Below are 12,900 nucleotides of genomic sequence, written 5' to 3' on the forward strand. Positions count from 1 at the left end.
CCATGTCTGATTTTGAAGTGAAGTGGGGGAATGGAAGAAGGGCAAGGAGTTAGAACTAGATGAACTAGATGATGAACTTAATTGCGTATCGATTAATTAGGTGTCCACTATTTCAAATTGCCTATGATTGGGTCCTGTTTTGCGGATTCAAATTTTCCATTTATCTTTTTAAAAATGTTGCGACCTTCTCCCCCTTTTTTCTCCTATTTTTTTTATTATCCATTCTCGTTCTTCTCTGTTCCTACACTTTTATCAAGCTCAAAAATGCAATATTTTTGAATCAAGGCGCCAAGTGTTCTTCCTCTTTATGAACATGAGTCATAATTTTTCTGAGCTGGTAACACCAACATCGGCTTTCTCTTTGACCCCCATTCTGCATAGCAACAACTCCTTTCCCCTTAAGATGAGACAGCATTTTTTCGGTCTGGCAACGCTTGATTCTTTTAATTTTGAGAAATTTTAAAATATTCTTTTAAAACATTGCATACTTTCAGAGAATGATGTATAGTCTACATACTTTTTACACTGGTATGTTGTTAGCGACATCTAGTGTTAATCGACAGTAGCAGAAAATGTTTGATTCTTATCGAATGGAATATCATAAGGTACATCACTAGAACAGCTGTTAAAACCCAGCAATGTTTTGTTTGTTTTTGAACTAAATACAGTGACTAAAATTTTAAAGATGAACTACCCTAAGCGAAAACCACTTTCATGGTCGCAATACTACGAAGAATTGCTTTTTGACCTGTGGGAGGAAAATATTGCGTCTATTCGAGCTGGTCAAAAAAGCACTATTGTATGCAAGGCAATGGCGGAAAAACTCGACGAGGCCGGATTTATAGGCGTTGAGATGAAGGATGTGCGCACCAAGCTAGACAATATAACCCGCAAATACAAGTAAAATGGATTAAATGACTCTCTTAAATTAATTCCTTATAATAACATTACTCCAAACAGAATAGAAGCCAGGGAGGGGCACTCAAAGTGGAAGCACTTTTCGAGAATTCGCCGAATATTGGGAGTATTGAAACCAGTAAAAGTCAAATATGATCACTTAATTGAACAAAGCACAGGTATTTACCATTATTATTAAAGCCTCACAATCATAACGCTATGATAAAATAACATAATTGCAGATGACAATGGAAAACAGGAGCCACTCTCAGTAAAAAGCGAGAGCTTAAATGATGATTTGGATCAGCCCGGAATCTTAAGTGACGAGGATGGTACTTCCTGGGATCGCACATTGGAAATGCTGTCGAATCCAGGAAGCCTATGTGATGACTTGCCCTACTCGCCACAATGTAAGAAGGCAAAACTTTCCCCGGATGACATGACATCCTTTGAGGCAGGAATGCTAGCAGCCACAAAAGAACGCAATAGGGAACTTAAACAAATGAGGAAGGAGTTGACCAACCTGGCCAGTCGACGGCTGAATGCCTTGGAGAAGCTGCAAATGACCATGGAACGAATGGAGCAGGAAAACGCCAAATTCCATGAAAAACTGCTGCAAAAATTGTAGCAAAGGGGTGATAGAAATAAACACTAAGCCTACAGTTCAGCATAGAATAGCCTTAATTATGATTACTTAAATACTTAATTGAAAATTCTTTACCTACATATGTATGTATAGTTTCGAACCAATTCTTTAAAGGTCTGATTTTGTTGGCCTATTATATTGTAACTTTTGTGCTTAGAATTACTTTTATTATAAAGGTAACTAGCACATTATTTATTGGCGCTATAGTAGTAAAAATATAAATATAAAACATTTTAAAATAATGAGATATTTTACATTATCATCTCTCTGGCTGATTGTTAATATAATGCGAAACCGCATTTCTCAGTGTTTCCGGAGCCTCTAGAAGGTCTGTTAGACTATCATTTTCCTCTGGTTGTGAGCGGTGGTTATCATCAATTTTCCATTTCTCCATAAGATCGCTGTTTTTGCCAACTAGAAAATTGTGCAATATACAACAGGCAACAATAACGCCGGGCGCTTTGCGGCAACGATTATCAAGTCCTTTATGAATCCTGAAAAAGCGCGTTTTTAAGTGCCGAAAAGCCTTTTCAGCTAGCCTCTTTGTCTTGGAGTGAGCATCGTTATAAATAATCTCATTTTCGTTTCCAGAATTATCAAATGGGTAAGCCTTCATGACGGCTGTTGAAAATCTGAAGGCGGAATCGCCAACTAGAAACGGTGGCACATCGACTCCATCGATGGTCTTTGAATTGGCCTTCAAAATATCAGTTGAAGCTAACTTTTTCTTCAGGGTGCTAGCTTCATATATCTCCGACTTGCTGCAGCGACCCTGGCAGCCTGTATTTATATAAAGGAATCTTCCCCTAGAAGTAAATTTTAGTATACATTATGGTTTAAGGTAGCTAGACATATGTTCGATGTAAAACTACTTACCTGTGATCCACCAGAGCAATGAGTATAGTAGAGTACCAGCCCTTAATGTTACAGTAATCCTCGGCATCGGAGACAGGAGGACGTATCTCTATATGTGTTCCATCTACGAAAATGGATATAAAAACTATGATAGACCTTATAATAAATATATTTACCCAATACTCCGAAACATTGAGGGAAGCCCAGTTCCTCGAAGCCCGACATACATTCCTCCAGTTTCTCTTGGGTGAGAAATTCTTTGGGCAAGTGTTCTGGAGCAAAAACGTTGATAATCTGCCTGCAGAACTCGTTCAAGATTTTAGGTATCATCGAGGATGGGACGCCAAATAACCTGCCCACTTTGCGATAATCCTTAGACGATCCCATTGTATACAGGGCTATAGCTATGCGTTTATCCAGTGTAATTTCGTTCGGAGATCCCTGGTTCACTCGAATACTTTCCAAGGACTCGACTATCTCATCAAAGTGCTCCCTTTCCATGCGAAAATGGTCCTTGAAAACACCATCGGAGCATTCTGGAACATCTCGCTCCCAAAATTTGCCGTCTGGGTGCTGTAATTCGTTAATGATTTAAAGATCTAGAAGGTATTGGCCTTTATTACTTACATCTCGCTGGGTTGGCAAAAAGACGGGATCCTCCTCTATCATTGAAATCCACAATTTGGTTGATTCCTCGTCCAACTTTTGTAACTCCAACATGTTCTGCAAAAATCTGTTGTTGTGCTCCTGCATAAGTAACACTAGGCCGATTAAATCGTTTCTTTTATTTTTGTCACTATCTTTGGTTTTATTATTATCTTCCATTGTTTTCGAACTCTTGTAAAATGTTTATCAAAATCGAACTCAAACCAAAATGAGCCAAAGTAGCAGCTGTTTGCCAAAAGTTATCGATAGCAGTAGTACCAGTGTTGAGTAGTACCCAAAATGATGTACATTACATTTCACAGGTACAGATTTAAAAAACTTACATTTTTAGAAATCATAATTCAATTTGTTAAAAAATTTAAATAATTTTACCATAATGTTTTGGCATTTCGGATACAATTGAATTTTCAAATATTGTAGTGTACATTATGAAGCCGTTTATTCTATTTATACTTATCGCAATTTCAAATCATATATTTATAAATATTTGTTTATTTTTTAAAAAGTTAAGATGAAAAAAAAATTTGAAGAGCTTAGAAACTAGTATTTTATCCATCATTTCAATAAATTAATTATTTAATAAGTTTAAAGACTGATAGCCCTATAATTTTTAACAATTAAAAAAAGAATTTGAAAACCTGTTACCTAACTTTTAAATTCCATACAACCCCTATACAGACGGAATCTTCAGACCTGGTAACACTGCAAAAAGAATATATGTAAAACCCGGCTTAGAGATAACGAACGGAAAAAATTGTGCATTTAATTGGTCATCTGATTTCACCCGATATGGGAGTAGACCTTGTAATTGGAGCTGCATTGTCAGCAGTTCTGGGAGCCCTGCTGATCACGGGATGCAATTCGGAGATTCCCAGGTATAAGTACGAGATCAAGGAGTTCCAGGTGCCTCTGGATCACTTCAGTTTCCTGATCAACGCCACTTTCAACATCCGGTATTTGTACAACGACACCTTTGTGGACAAGGCCAATGCCCGCACTCCGATCTTTTTTTACACGGGAAATGAGGGGGACATCGAACTCTTTGCCCAGAATACCGGATTCCTGTGGGAACAGGCTGAGAAACAGAAGGCTCTGGTGATCTTCGCGGAGCATCGGTACTATGGGAAGTCCCTGCCCTTCGGTAGTTCCACTTTTAACACCAGCATGCCGGAGCACTTGGCCTATTTTACGGTGGAACAGACCCTGGAGGATTACGCCATGCTGATCACTTTTCTGAGGAACGATCGCCAGATGCCCGTTGTGGCTTTCGGCGGGTCCTACGGCGGAATGCTGGCCGCCTGGTTCCGGATGAAGTATCCGCATTTGGTCACGGGCGCATTGGCCGCCTCGGCTCCCATTCTGCAATTCCCGGGTATAACCGATTGCGACATCTTCTCCAGGATTGTGACTTCGGTTTTCCAGAATGCCTACAACGCAAATTGCACAGTGAACATTGGCAGGTCGTGGAAACTCTTTCAGACTCTGGGAGGGAATGATGCCGGCAAGAAGCAGATATCGGATGCATTCCACCTCTGCACTCCACTTAAGAGCGATGAGGATCTGAAGAAGTTCCTGGACTACATAGAAGAAGTCTACAGTAATCTCGCCATGGTTAACTATCCGTACAACAGCAGTTTCCTGGCCCCGTTGCCAGCTTATCCTGTGAGGCAGGTGTGTTTCTACCTCAAGGATTTGCACACCACCGATGCGGATTTGCTGCACGCCATGGCCAGTGCCCTGGCGGTCTATACCAACTACACTGGATCCTCCAAGTGCCTGGATATTTCGGTTAACTCTAATGCCGATGAGTCCGGATGGAATATTCAGAGCTGCAACCAGATGGTGATGCCCTTCTGTTCCAACGCCACCAATACCATGTTCCGCACATCCAGCTGGAACTTCAAGGAGGTCGCCGAGAAGTGTTACAAGGACTATCGCCTCACGCCCAAGCCCTATGACATAATTCTACGTTATGGCGGCAGAAACCTGGAGGCTGTGACTAATATCATCTTCAGCAATGGTCTTCTGGATCCCTGGAGCGGTGGCGGTGTGCTGCAGTCCCCCAATGACAAGGTCTTCGTCATCATTCTACCGGAGGGGGCTCATCACCTGGATTTGCGCCACAGCGATCCGGCTGATCCGCCTTCAGTGGGCGATGCGCGCAAGAAGGAGGCAGCCATCATAGAACGGTGGATCCAAGATTTCTGAAATGAGATAACTTTTACAAGTTTTTCGAAGCTTAACTTAAAGCCGTAGCAATCAAAAATTTTTGATATTAATACAAATTTTGGAACAAATGAAAATGTATTGAAATATTTCGAATCTATATTTTGTAACACTTTTTAAAACTATAATAAATATGTAATTTTTTAATAAAATTATTTTTTTTTCAATTTAACAAGCCGTTATAAATTTATAAAATTATCTAAACAAATAGTGCAGCATTTTATGATTTTATAGAATGGTTTTTATTCATTTATTAATTACTGATTTTAGTTGCGAGAAATCCGCGAGGAGATCCTGTCCGAGCCAGGTTTGAACTCAAATTGAATACGGACTAGTTTCTATATTTACTTGGATTGCCAATATAATTCATAAAAACAAATAGAAATTTTTACAATTGGATCGCATTTGACTAATCGATGGACACGCTGGATACTTCCATTGAGCTGTTATCTTCCGAAGGTGGCTGTTCGGGTGGATTTGCAGTGCCGGCAGATGTGCCAGGCGTCTCCTCGGTGGCCGTTGTGACAGCAGTTGCCGTTGTGTTCGTGGTTGCAGTACTGCTGGCAGCCGGGTTTAAGCTCGTCCTGTTCGCCTGCGATCGACGCATTCCCTCGAGCAAGTTGCGACCCGGACGCAGGCTGATCGCGGAGCTACTCGAGCTACCCGCGCTAGAAGTAGTAGTCGTGGTGGTCGTCGTGGTTGCTATGGAGGTGAAAGGCACTCGGACACGTACATCTTGCAGCTCCCACTCCATCTCATCCTCGGAACTTGTCTCTGCGTTCGCCACGGCCGTTGAACTTTTAGTTTTCTTCTGCCCCTCGGCGTTGCGCTTCCAGTCGATTGTCTTTAGCAAAGCCTTGGCCTCTGTTTTGCGCTGAAAAGATAGATTATTTTTATTAATTTAATTGCTTATTCATTAAAATAAATGTACCCACATCATCAGAGTCCAGACACTTGTACGCATAATAGGCGGCTCTCTCGTATTCACCCTTCTTCTCGTAATAATTTGCCAGCGTGATAAAGCCTTGGTAGAGACTCTGCTTATCGGTGGCCGCCCTTTCGTCCTCGCAGTACATGATGTAGCAATGGACCGCAGTCTCATGATCTCCGAGCTTCTCGTGCAGATTAGCCAGCTTGTACATGGCTATGCCCTCGATATCGCCCACATCGATGGCCTTCCAGTAGCACTTCACCGCATTTTCGCACTTGTCCAGCTTTTCGTACGTCTCGCCCAAGGCAACCAGCATGCGGGAGTCATAGGGACGGAGTTGGTGGGCGATTTTAAAGTAGTACAAGCTGTAGTAGTGCATCTTGATGATCTCGTAGGCCTGGCCCAGGCCATACCAGGCGCGATAGTCCCGCTTGTTGACCTCCACTGCCTTCCGATAGCTCTGTATGGCTGCATTCGTGTTCTTCAGCTCCATGAACTCATGGCCCATCAGAGTCCAGGCGGCCAGGTACTTAGGATTCAGTTTCAGGGCACGCTGGAAGTAGGAAATGGCCACCTGGTGATCACAGCGGATGCTATAGTAGTTGCCTGGTCGTAAATCACAGATTGATTATCTGATAATATTTTTACAGTGAAATATGAAGCCTACCTATTACGCAACACGTCTCCGGACGGTACTTGTTGATGCTCACAGCCTTGTGGGCCAACTGGGCCATCTCTGTCTTCATCTCCTTGACGAACAGCAAATTGGAGTACGTGTCCACATTGTCCAGTCGGTAGGGATCGCTCTCGAGCAGTGCTTGGTACAGCTCAATCGCCTTGTCCACATCCCGCTTGTTGTGATAGACCAGTGCCATTTGGGCAATCAAGTAAATGCTCTTGCTGAATCCCGATGCCTGCAGATCCTCGTAGATTTTCAGTCCATCATCGTTGAGATACAGCTCCAGGTAAGTATGCGCCATGAAAAAGTGCCGCATCCAGTGACCGCCAAGCTGCAGACTCAGCAGTTTTTTTTTCTCCATAATGAGAGGCGAGAGTTCCAGATAGGCGCTCCACAGCATGGGCACCAGTCTGATGGCCTGGATGAGCATTTGCTCGGCGGCCTGGTTGAGATTCAGTGCTTTCAGGACGACTCCATACAAATAGATGCCATAGCCGTCCAGCCGACTCTTGCCGTACTCCATGCGCAATGTGGCCAAGAGGTCGGCGAGATCCCGCATTTGATTCGGCTCATGGAGATTGGCCTGGTCGGTGGTTGAGTCCAGTCGGCGCTTTTCCCTTGCCATGTAGGTGGAGTAGAAGTGCAGGAAGCGCGGCACACTGCTCTCGCAGTTCCGGACCGCGTGTGCCGCCCGGTCGTACTCCCTCACATCGTAGTAGCTCTTGGCCAGGAAGTAGTCGCTGTACTCCGCCGGCGCAATCCCCTCCAGCTGGCATTCGCTGAATGTGCGATCCTCGTCGGGTGCTTCATTATCTATGTGCACATCGCCCAATCCGTGGTGCATCTCCGCCAGCCATTTAGTGCTGTGCAGCAGACCCCGCTTGGAGCACTCGATGATCCCGCGGCGCAGTTCCCTTTTAACATCCGGCAGCAACACGCTGAAGAACTCCTGCATCTCGATCGGATTAGATTCGTATGGAAAAGCTATGAAAACAATTTATTTGCCGGCGCGCTTCGCCTAGTGGTGTGCTAACAAAAAGTTGGGCGCCGATAAATGGTAATCGATAAGTGAGTTGCGGTATTCCCTTTAGGGAGCAGTCACGGATTATTAACTGTGCTAGGAAAAGCAAGTCACTAGGTACAATTTTAAAGTATCTTTTTCTTTTGATTTATTTATTTAATGTTATCTTAAGATTAAAAGATATAAGCAAATTAATGGGTTTCAAGCACTACCAGCTATGGCTTTCTATATGCAAGTGAGTAAGTGGTTTTTTAATTTAGTTTCCTTAACATAGAGACATGTTTTTATCAACAACCATAAATTAATTTTAATTTTAAATAAAAATGTATTTTTGTCCTAAGCTTTTTGAACGTTCCACGGAAAATATAAGCTACTTACCGAACATAAAATCTTTGTTTATTTCAAATGATTAACTTTTGTAACAAATATATTTTAATGAACACAATTAGCTAGAAAATGAAAGAAGAAATAACTGCCGTTGAAATGTACCTAACTTTACCCGTGACCAGTTCACAGGTCATTTTTCTTATCTTCAAACCACAATAATGCTCACCTGGTCACACTAGCAGAAGAGTGGTAACAAAAGAGGGAAAAGGGAAAAATAACCAAAACAAACTGTGCAATAACAACAAAGATTAGGAAGAACAACATGTTTGTGGAATAAATTCCTTTGTTTAAATATCAACTGACGCTCGTGACGTCGTCTTCGAAGGGGGGAATGCGACCCCCGAAGTTCCGCACATATATGTACAGAGTGTAAAGGTCAAATCTCTGCTCAATGAAACTGCGCAGACAACAGAAGCGAAACTTAAATGCATAATAATACTATCATAAAGCTTCGTCAGCTGATTCACTTGTTTATGAAAAGGAGACCCCTATCTGGCTTCCATTGAGTGGCGCGATCCGATAACCCGAAGCTATATAGTCTATACAGTCGTCACTCCTGCTTTGTTTACAACCCAACGCACATCGCACAATGAGGCTCAAATCGGGAATATTTCTGGTGCTGCTACTGACCACTTTTTTGGGTCTGGCCGAATGCTTTTGGCCTTTTACCAGAAGACACAGTACAAACCCTCCTCCTCCACCTCCCCCTCCGCCGCCAGAGCCCAAGCTTTCGCCTGTGATTTTCGGTAAGTCTATTGATTTTTACCTACCAAGGTCAAGTGGTTTCAGGCTATCATTATTATATTTCAGTTCCCGGAGATGGAGGCTCTCAACTGGACGCCCGGCTGAACAAGTCCAACTCTCCTTATTTCGTGTGCCAGAAGACCCACGATTGGTACAATCTCTGGCTCGATCTGGAGCAGTTGGTCATTCCCATGGTCTATTGCTGGATAGATAATGTTAAGTTATACTACGACAAGGTCACCAGGACCACTCACAACACGCCTGGTGTGGAGACGAGGACTCCTGGCTGGGGAAATCCGGAGGTCGTCGAATGGATCGATCCCACCAAGAACAGCGCCGGGGCCTACTTCAAGGACGTGGCCAACGTGCTGGTGGATCTGGGCTATGTTCGCAAGCAGAACATCCACGGAGCTCCGTACGACTTCCGAAAAGCGCCGGGTTAGTGAAATTTCTTGACTTAACCAGATGTATTTAAAAAATCCTATAATGGATTAGTTTTAATGTAAAAACTACCCTTTACCTTTCAGGTGAGAACAAACAATTCTTCATCGATCTCAAGCAACTGGTGGAGGACACCTATGAGGCCAACAATCAGTCGGCAGTCACCTTTATCACGCACAGTATGGGCAGTTCCATGACCCTGGTCTTCTTGCAGCAGCAGACCGTCCAATGGAAGGCCAAATATGTAAAACGATTGATCAGTTTGGCAGGAGCCTGGGCGGGCAGCTTTAAGGCGGTGAAAGTGTTTGCCATGGGCGACGATCTCGATTCGTTTGCCCTGAGCGCCAAGATCCTTAAGGAGGAGCAAATAACACACCCATCCACTGCTTGGCTGCTGCCGTCTCCACTCTTTTGGAAGCCTTCCGAGGTTCTGGCCACGACCCCAACCAGAAACTATACGATGGCACAGCTCAAGGAGTTTTTTAACGACATAGACTACATGACGGGCTGGGAAATGCGCAAGGACACGATTCGCTATAGCCAAAATTTTAGTCCACCGGATGTGGAGCTGCATTGTCTGTATGGCGATGGCATAGACACGGTGGAGAGGTAAGTAACGATATTGTTAAAAAGATGATACTTAAGTAACTCTTGTTCAATCCAACAGATTGCAGTACAAAAAGTCAGATATTGCTGGGGAAACGCCCAAGTTGATTATGGGTCTGGGCGATGGAACCGTAAATCAGCGTTCCCTGCGGGCCTGCCAATATTGGTCGGGCTATAGCAGCTCGCCTGTAAACACACTGGCCCTGCAAGGAGTGGATCACATGCATATCCTGTCCAATCCAGACGTCCTCAAATATGTTCGCACAGTCATGCAGCAGCCATAATGTCAAGTGTCCTGTTTTAATAGGTTAAGAGTTTCTTGATTTCGAAAGCCCATGCGGTATCTGTAAAATCTAACTATACAATCAACGCCAATTCTCATGATAAATAAATGTATCACGTTAAGTAGCACAAACCTAATTGAGGAGAAATTCCCTTTTGCATTTTCTGTAATTTCTCTTTATTGTTATCTTATTGATTTATGCTTATAAGATGAGATATCGAATCACGTGTGTCAATGTCAATGCATAACGCTTTTTATTACTCAATAGTGTTTCATTTTCCTCTTGGTTTTATTCGTTTTTATTGTTTTCCATTTTCATTTTTTCATTTAATAAATTGTTTATATGTATTTTACAAAGCGTTTACTTAGATGTATTTCATTTTAATTATACCGAATAATTTGTTAATTATTGCACTAATATTTAATTTCATTCACTTTCCTCCCGCCTCCACTTTGCTAATTTATTGTAGTTGACATTGTTCATTACTCTTGGTATAATTTTCCATTTAAAGTATGCTCTCGCTTATGTACTCCGATATCTGGATAGATATAGAAAAGAGTGTTTTTTTGGTTGCAATTAGGATAAAACTAAGGTTGTCGAATGATTTTAGTGTTTCGCATTTGGTTTTTTCGATAAAATCAAGAAATATATATTTACAAATTGTTTGCTCATACAAAAATCGCTGTCGTAGGCTAAATTTGTGGACATTTTCGCTAGAGATTTGTTGCTGGCTGCAGGTCATGTTTTTGGGTTTTCGCTTTTATTTGGGCTTACAAAGCATATTTAATTCGTAAATTGTTTAGGTGAGCGATTTGTGCGGGTGTTGTTTAATTACTCGTTAGCTAAATATATACATACATGTTTATATATTTAGTATATATTTGATTTTATGTTGCTGCATGTGGGTGTATGTATGTGTGTGTGTTGAGGATTGGACTTAAAAAACGATTTTTTCTTTGTTTGTCAGAATTTGATTTTGGTTTTTCTTTTTTCTGCTTTTGCGGGTTTTGCCCCTTTGTTCAACAAAATTTGTGCTCTCGTTCCATAGTTGCAGTTAGGGTTTTACATATATAATGTACGGGTATTATATATATAACTATAATATAACCTTTACCTTCCTTGACTCAAATCAAAGTGATTCTGAAATCGATACCCCAAAAAGTCCGCCACTTCTGCGTGTTCTGTTTCAAAGTTTTTACGTTAGTATAAAAAATCATGTTATCGAAAGTATAAAAATCGTATTTAGCCATAGTGTCTTTTCTAGATCCTGTCTCTATTTTGGTTTCATTACATTTCTCTTCATCGTTATTAAATCTTTGTTTTGTTTCGTTTTCTTAGCAAAAGCGGGTGTATCTTCTTCAAGCAGGTATTCGAATGTTACTTGGCAGGATTATTATTTTCCATAGTATATATATATTTTTGTTAAATAGTTTTATAAAAGCTTAGTGTGTCGAGTGTGTGTGTGTGATGTGTATGTTTTGTTTAAATGTTTTTATGTGGTTTGTCGTGTGATCTAGGCCGTTTTTCTGTTCTGTTATTTAATTAGTTGCCTCTTGTTCGGTTTTATAGCTAATATGCTCTGTTATTGTATTATCTGATGCAATATATAGAACTCACATTAGGCGACATTGACGACTTAGCGGACTAGTTATTTAACTACTGGCTGCTCAATAGGTATCTACAATGGAATCCGTACGTTACCAATGGGAATGATATCAAAAATGATTATTGTTAAATACATATCTTGTAGTACTTTATTTGGTTTCTCTTTCCGGTAATTAAATTAATTAAAGCTTTTTGGTGTGTGATTACTCGTGTCGGTAATATATCCGCATATCTTCCTTTTCATGGCTAACGCATAATTGTCTGAATCGAAAACCAGTCAACAAATCAAGTGATTGTAAATAAAGTCCTATTTACAATTGAATATTTTCTACTTACTCGCTTAGTTACACTTAGTATTCATTTCAATCTGATCGTGTCGAGTTCATATCTCATCTGGGATTCATTAACTAGGCTCCTACAATGCGTTCGCTATTCAGATTTATCAATGTCGTTAATACAATTGAATTGCCATGAATATTCAATATTGCTAATAACAGTTCCCTCTGCATCGTATCGTATCGGATATTTATCGGATCAGATCTGTATTATCCCGATGCCGGAAGGAACCCTGATTGGTGCTTCGGCTGGCCGAGACTACGATTATTGCATAACAACTGGCCACTGATCTTTCCGGTTATCCCAGTTCTCTCTAGAATTTAGCTAGCTTCCCTTGGGTTTTTTGCTTACTGGCATTTGCGCTACTCATTTTAATTAGATTAAATATCTACGGCTAGGTTAAGGTAATAATTCTTTCCTCTGTGGCTCTAATTTATCCAAATCATCATCACATATCAAAAAGTTTACAAAAATTTCACTTTAGCTACTGTTTTTTTCATTTTCTGTTGTCGCTTTCTTTTGTTTTTTTAGCGATAACTTTAATGTTTATTAAATTACGTGCGCTTTGAATAAAAC

General features: G+C 41.3%; 5 protein-coding genes across 5 annotated transcripts; 3 read left to right on the top strand and 2 right to left on the bottom strand.

Moving 5' to 3' along the window:
* Positions 1–621: 621 nt before the first annotated feature.
* On the top strand, positions 622–1,763 carry LOC119548514. The gene is made up of 3 exons (XM_037855802.1): positions 622–900; positions 961–1,076; positions 1,140–1,763. Exons 1-3 carry the CDS (start codon positions 686–688, stop codon positions 1,523–1,525), a joined length of 717 nt encoding a protein of 238 aa, XP_037711730.1. The 5' UTR covers positions 622–685; the 3' UTR covers positions 1,526–1,763.
* On the bottom strand, positions 1,712–3,277 carry LOC119548513 (protein ANTAGONIST OF LIKE HETEROCHROMATIN PROTEIN 1-like). The gene is made up of 4 exons (XM_037855801.1): positions 3,026–3,277; positions 2,575–2,971; positions 2,420–2,522; positions 1,712–2,349 (listed from the first exon to the last, which is right to left on the bottom strand). The coding sequence occupies exons 1-4, from the start codon at positions 3,221–3,223 to the stop codon at positions 1,803–1,805; spliced, it is 1,245 nt and encodes a 414-aa protein (XP_037711729.1). The 5' UTR covers positions 3,224–3,277; the 3' UTR covers positions 1,712–1,802.
* Positions 3,278–3,770: 493 nt separating this feature from the next.
* LOC119547104 (lysosomal Pro-X carboxypeptidase) lies at positions 3,771–5,412 on the top strand. Its single transcript, XM_037853806.1, has one exon. It carries the CDS (start codon positions 3,854–3,856, stop codon positions 5,270–5,272), a length of 1,419 nt encoding a protein of 472 aa, XP_037709734.1. The 5' UTR covers positions 3,771–3,853; the 3' UTR covers positions 5,273–5,412.
* A 58-nt stretch (positions 5,413–5,470) lies between these two features.
* Positions 5,471–7,940, bottom strand: LOC119547103 (cell division cycle protein 23 homolog). The gene is made up of 3 exons (XM_037853805.1): positions 6,889–7,940; positions 6,226–6,827; positions 5,471–6,164 (listed from the first exon to the last, which is right to left on the bottom strand). The coding sequence occupies exons 1-3, from the start codon at positions 7,853–7,855 to the stop codon at positions 5,700–5,702; spliced, it is 2,034 nt and encodes a 677-aa protein (XP_037709733.1). The 5' UTR covers positions 7,856–7,940; the 3' UTR covers positions 5,471–5,699.
* A 547-nt stretch (positions 7,941–8,487) lies between these two features.
* LOC119548730 (phospholipase A2 group XV) lies at positions 8,488–10,530 on the top strand. The gene is made up of 4 exons (XM_037856234.1): positions 8,488–9,054; positions 9,119–9,490; positions 9,580–10,102; positions 10,161–10,530. Exons 1-4 carry the CDS (start codon positions 8,898–8,900, stop codon positions 10,381–10,383), a joined length of 1,275 nt encoding a protein of 424 aa, XP_037712162.1. The 5' UTR covers positions 8,488–8,897; the 3' UTR covers positions 10,384–10,530.
* Positions 10,531–12,900: the final 2,370 nt, after the last annotated feature.

This window comes from Drosophila subpulchrella, chromosome 2L (genome assembly GCF_014743375.2).
Source record: "Drosophila subpulchrella strain 33 F10 #4 breed RU33 chromosome 2L, RU_Dsub_v1.1 Primary Assembly, whole genome shotgun sequence".
NCBI classification, from domain to species: Eukaryota; Metazoa; Arthropoda; class Insecta; order Diptera; family Drosophilidae; genus Drosophila; species Drosophila subpulchrella.

What these genes read in the sequence shown, in the direction of transcription:
- LOC119548514 (XM_037855802.1), top strand. Translation starts at nt 686, where the DNA reads ATGAACTACCCTAAGCGAAAACCACTTTCATGGTCGCAATACTACGAA. An exon ending in AATATAACCCGCAAATACAA is followed by an intron (nt 901 to 960) that starts GTAAAATGGATT and finishes TACTCCAAACAG; the next exon opens with AATAGAAGCCAGGGAGGGGC. An exon ending in CTTAATTGAACAAAGCACAG is followed by an intron (nt 1,077 to 1,139) that starts GTATTTACCATT and finishes ACATAATTGCAG; the next exon opens with ATGACAATGGAAAACAGGAG.
- LOC119548513 (XM_037855801.1), bottom strand. Translation starts at nt 3,223, where the DNA reads ATGGAAGATAATAATAAAACCAAAGATAGTGACAAAAATAAAAGAAAC. An exon ending in TCAATGTTTCGGAGTATTGG is followed by an intron (nt 2,523 to 2,574) that starts GTAAATATATTT and finishes CCATTTTCGTAG; the next exon opens with ATGGAACACATATAGAGATA. An exon ending in ATTGCTCTGGTGGATCACAG is followed by an intron (nt 2,350 to 2,419) that starts GTAAGTAGTTTT and finishes ATTTACTTCTAG; the next exon opens with GGGAAGATTCCTTTATATAA.
- LOC119547104 (XM_037853806.1), top strand. Translation starts at nt 3,854, where the DNA reads ATGGGAGTAGACCTTGTAATTGGAGCTGCATTGTCAGCAGTTCTGGGA.
- LOC119547103 (XM_037853805.1), bottom strand. Translation starts at nt 7,855, where the DNA reads ATGCAGGAGTTCTTCAGCGTGTTGCTGCCGGATGTTAAAAGGGAACTG. An exon ending in GGAGACGTGTTGCGTAATAG is followed by an intron (nt 6,828 to 6,888) that starts GTAGGCTTCATA and finishes ATTTACGACCAG; the next exon opens with GCAACTACTATAGCATCCGC. An exon ending in AGTGTCTGGACTCTGATGAT is followed by an intron (nt 6,165 to 6,225) that starts GTGGGTACATTT and finishes CTATCTTTTCAG; the next exon opens with CGCAAAACAGAGGCCAAGGC.
- LOC119548730 (XM_037856234.1), top strand. Translation starts at nt 8,898, where the DNA reads ATGAGGCTCAAATCGGGAATATTTCTGGTGCTGCTACTGACCACTTTT. An exon ending in GCTTTCGCCTGTGATTTTCG is followed by an intron (nt 9,055 to 9,118) that starts GTAAGTCTATTG and finishes ATTATATTTCAG; the next exon opens with TTCCCGGAGATGGAGGCTCT. An exon ending in CGACTTCCGAAAAGCGCCGG is followed by an intron (nt 9,491 to 9,579) that starts GTTAGTGAAATT and finishes TTTACCTTTCAG; the next exon opens with GTGAGAACAAACAATTCTTC.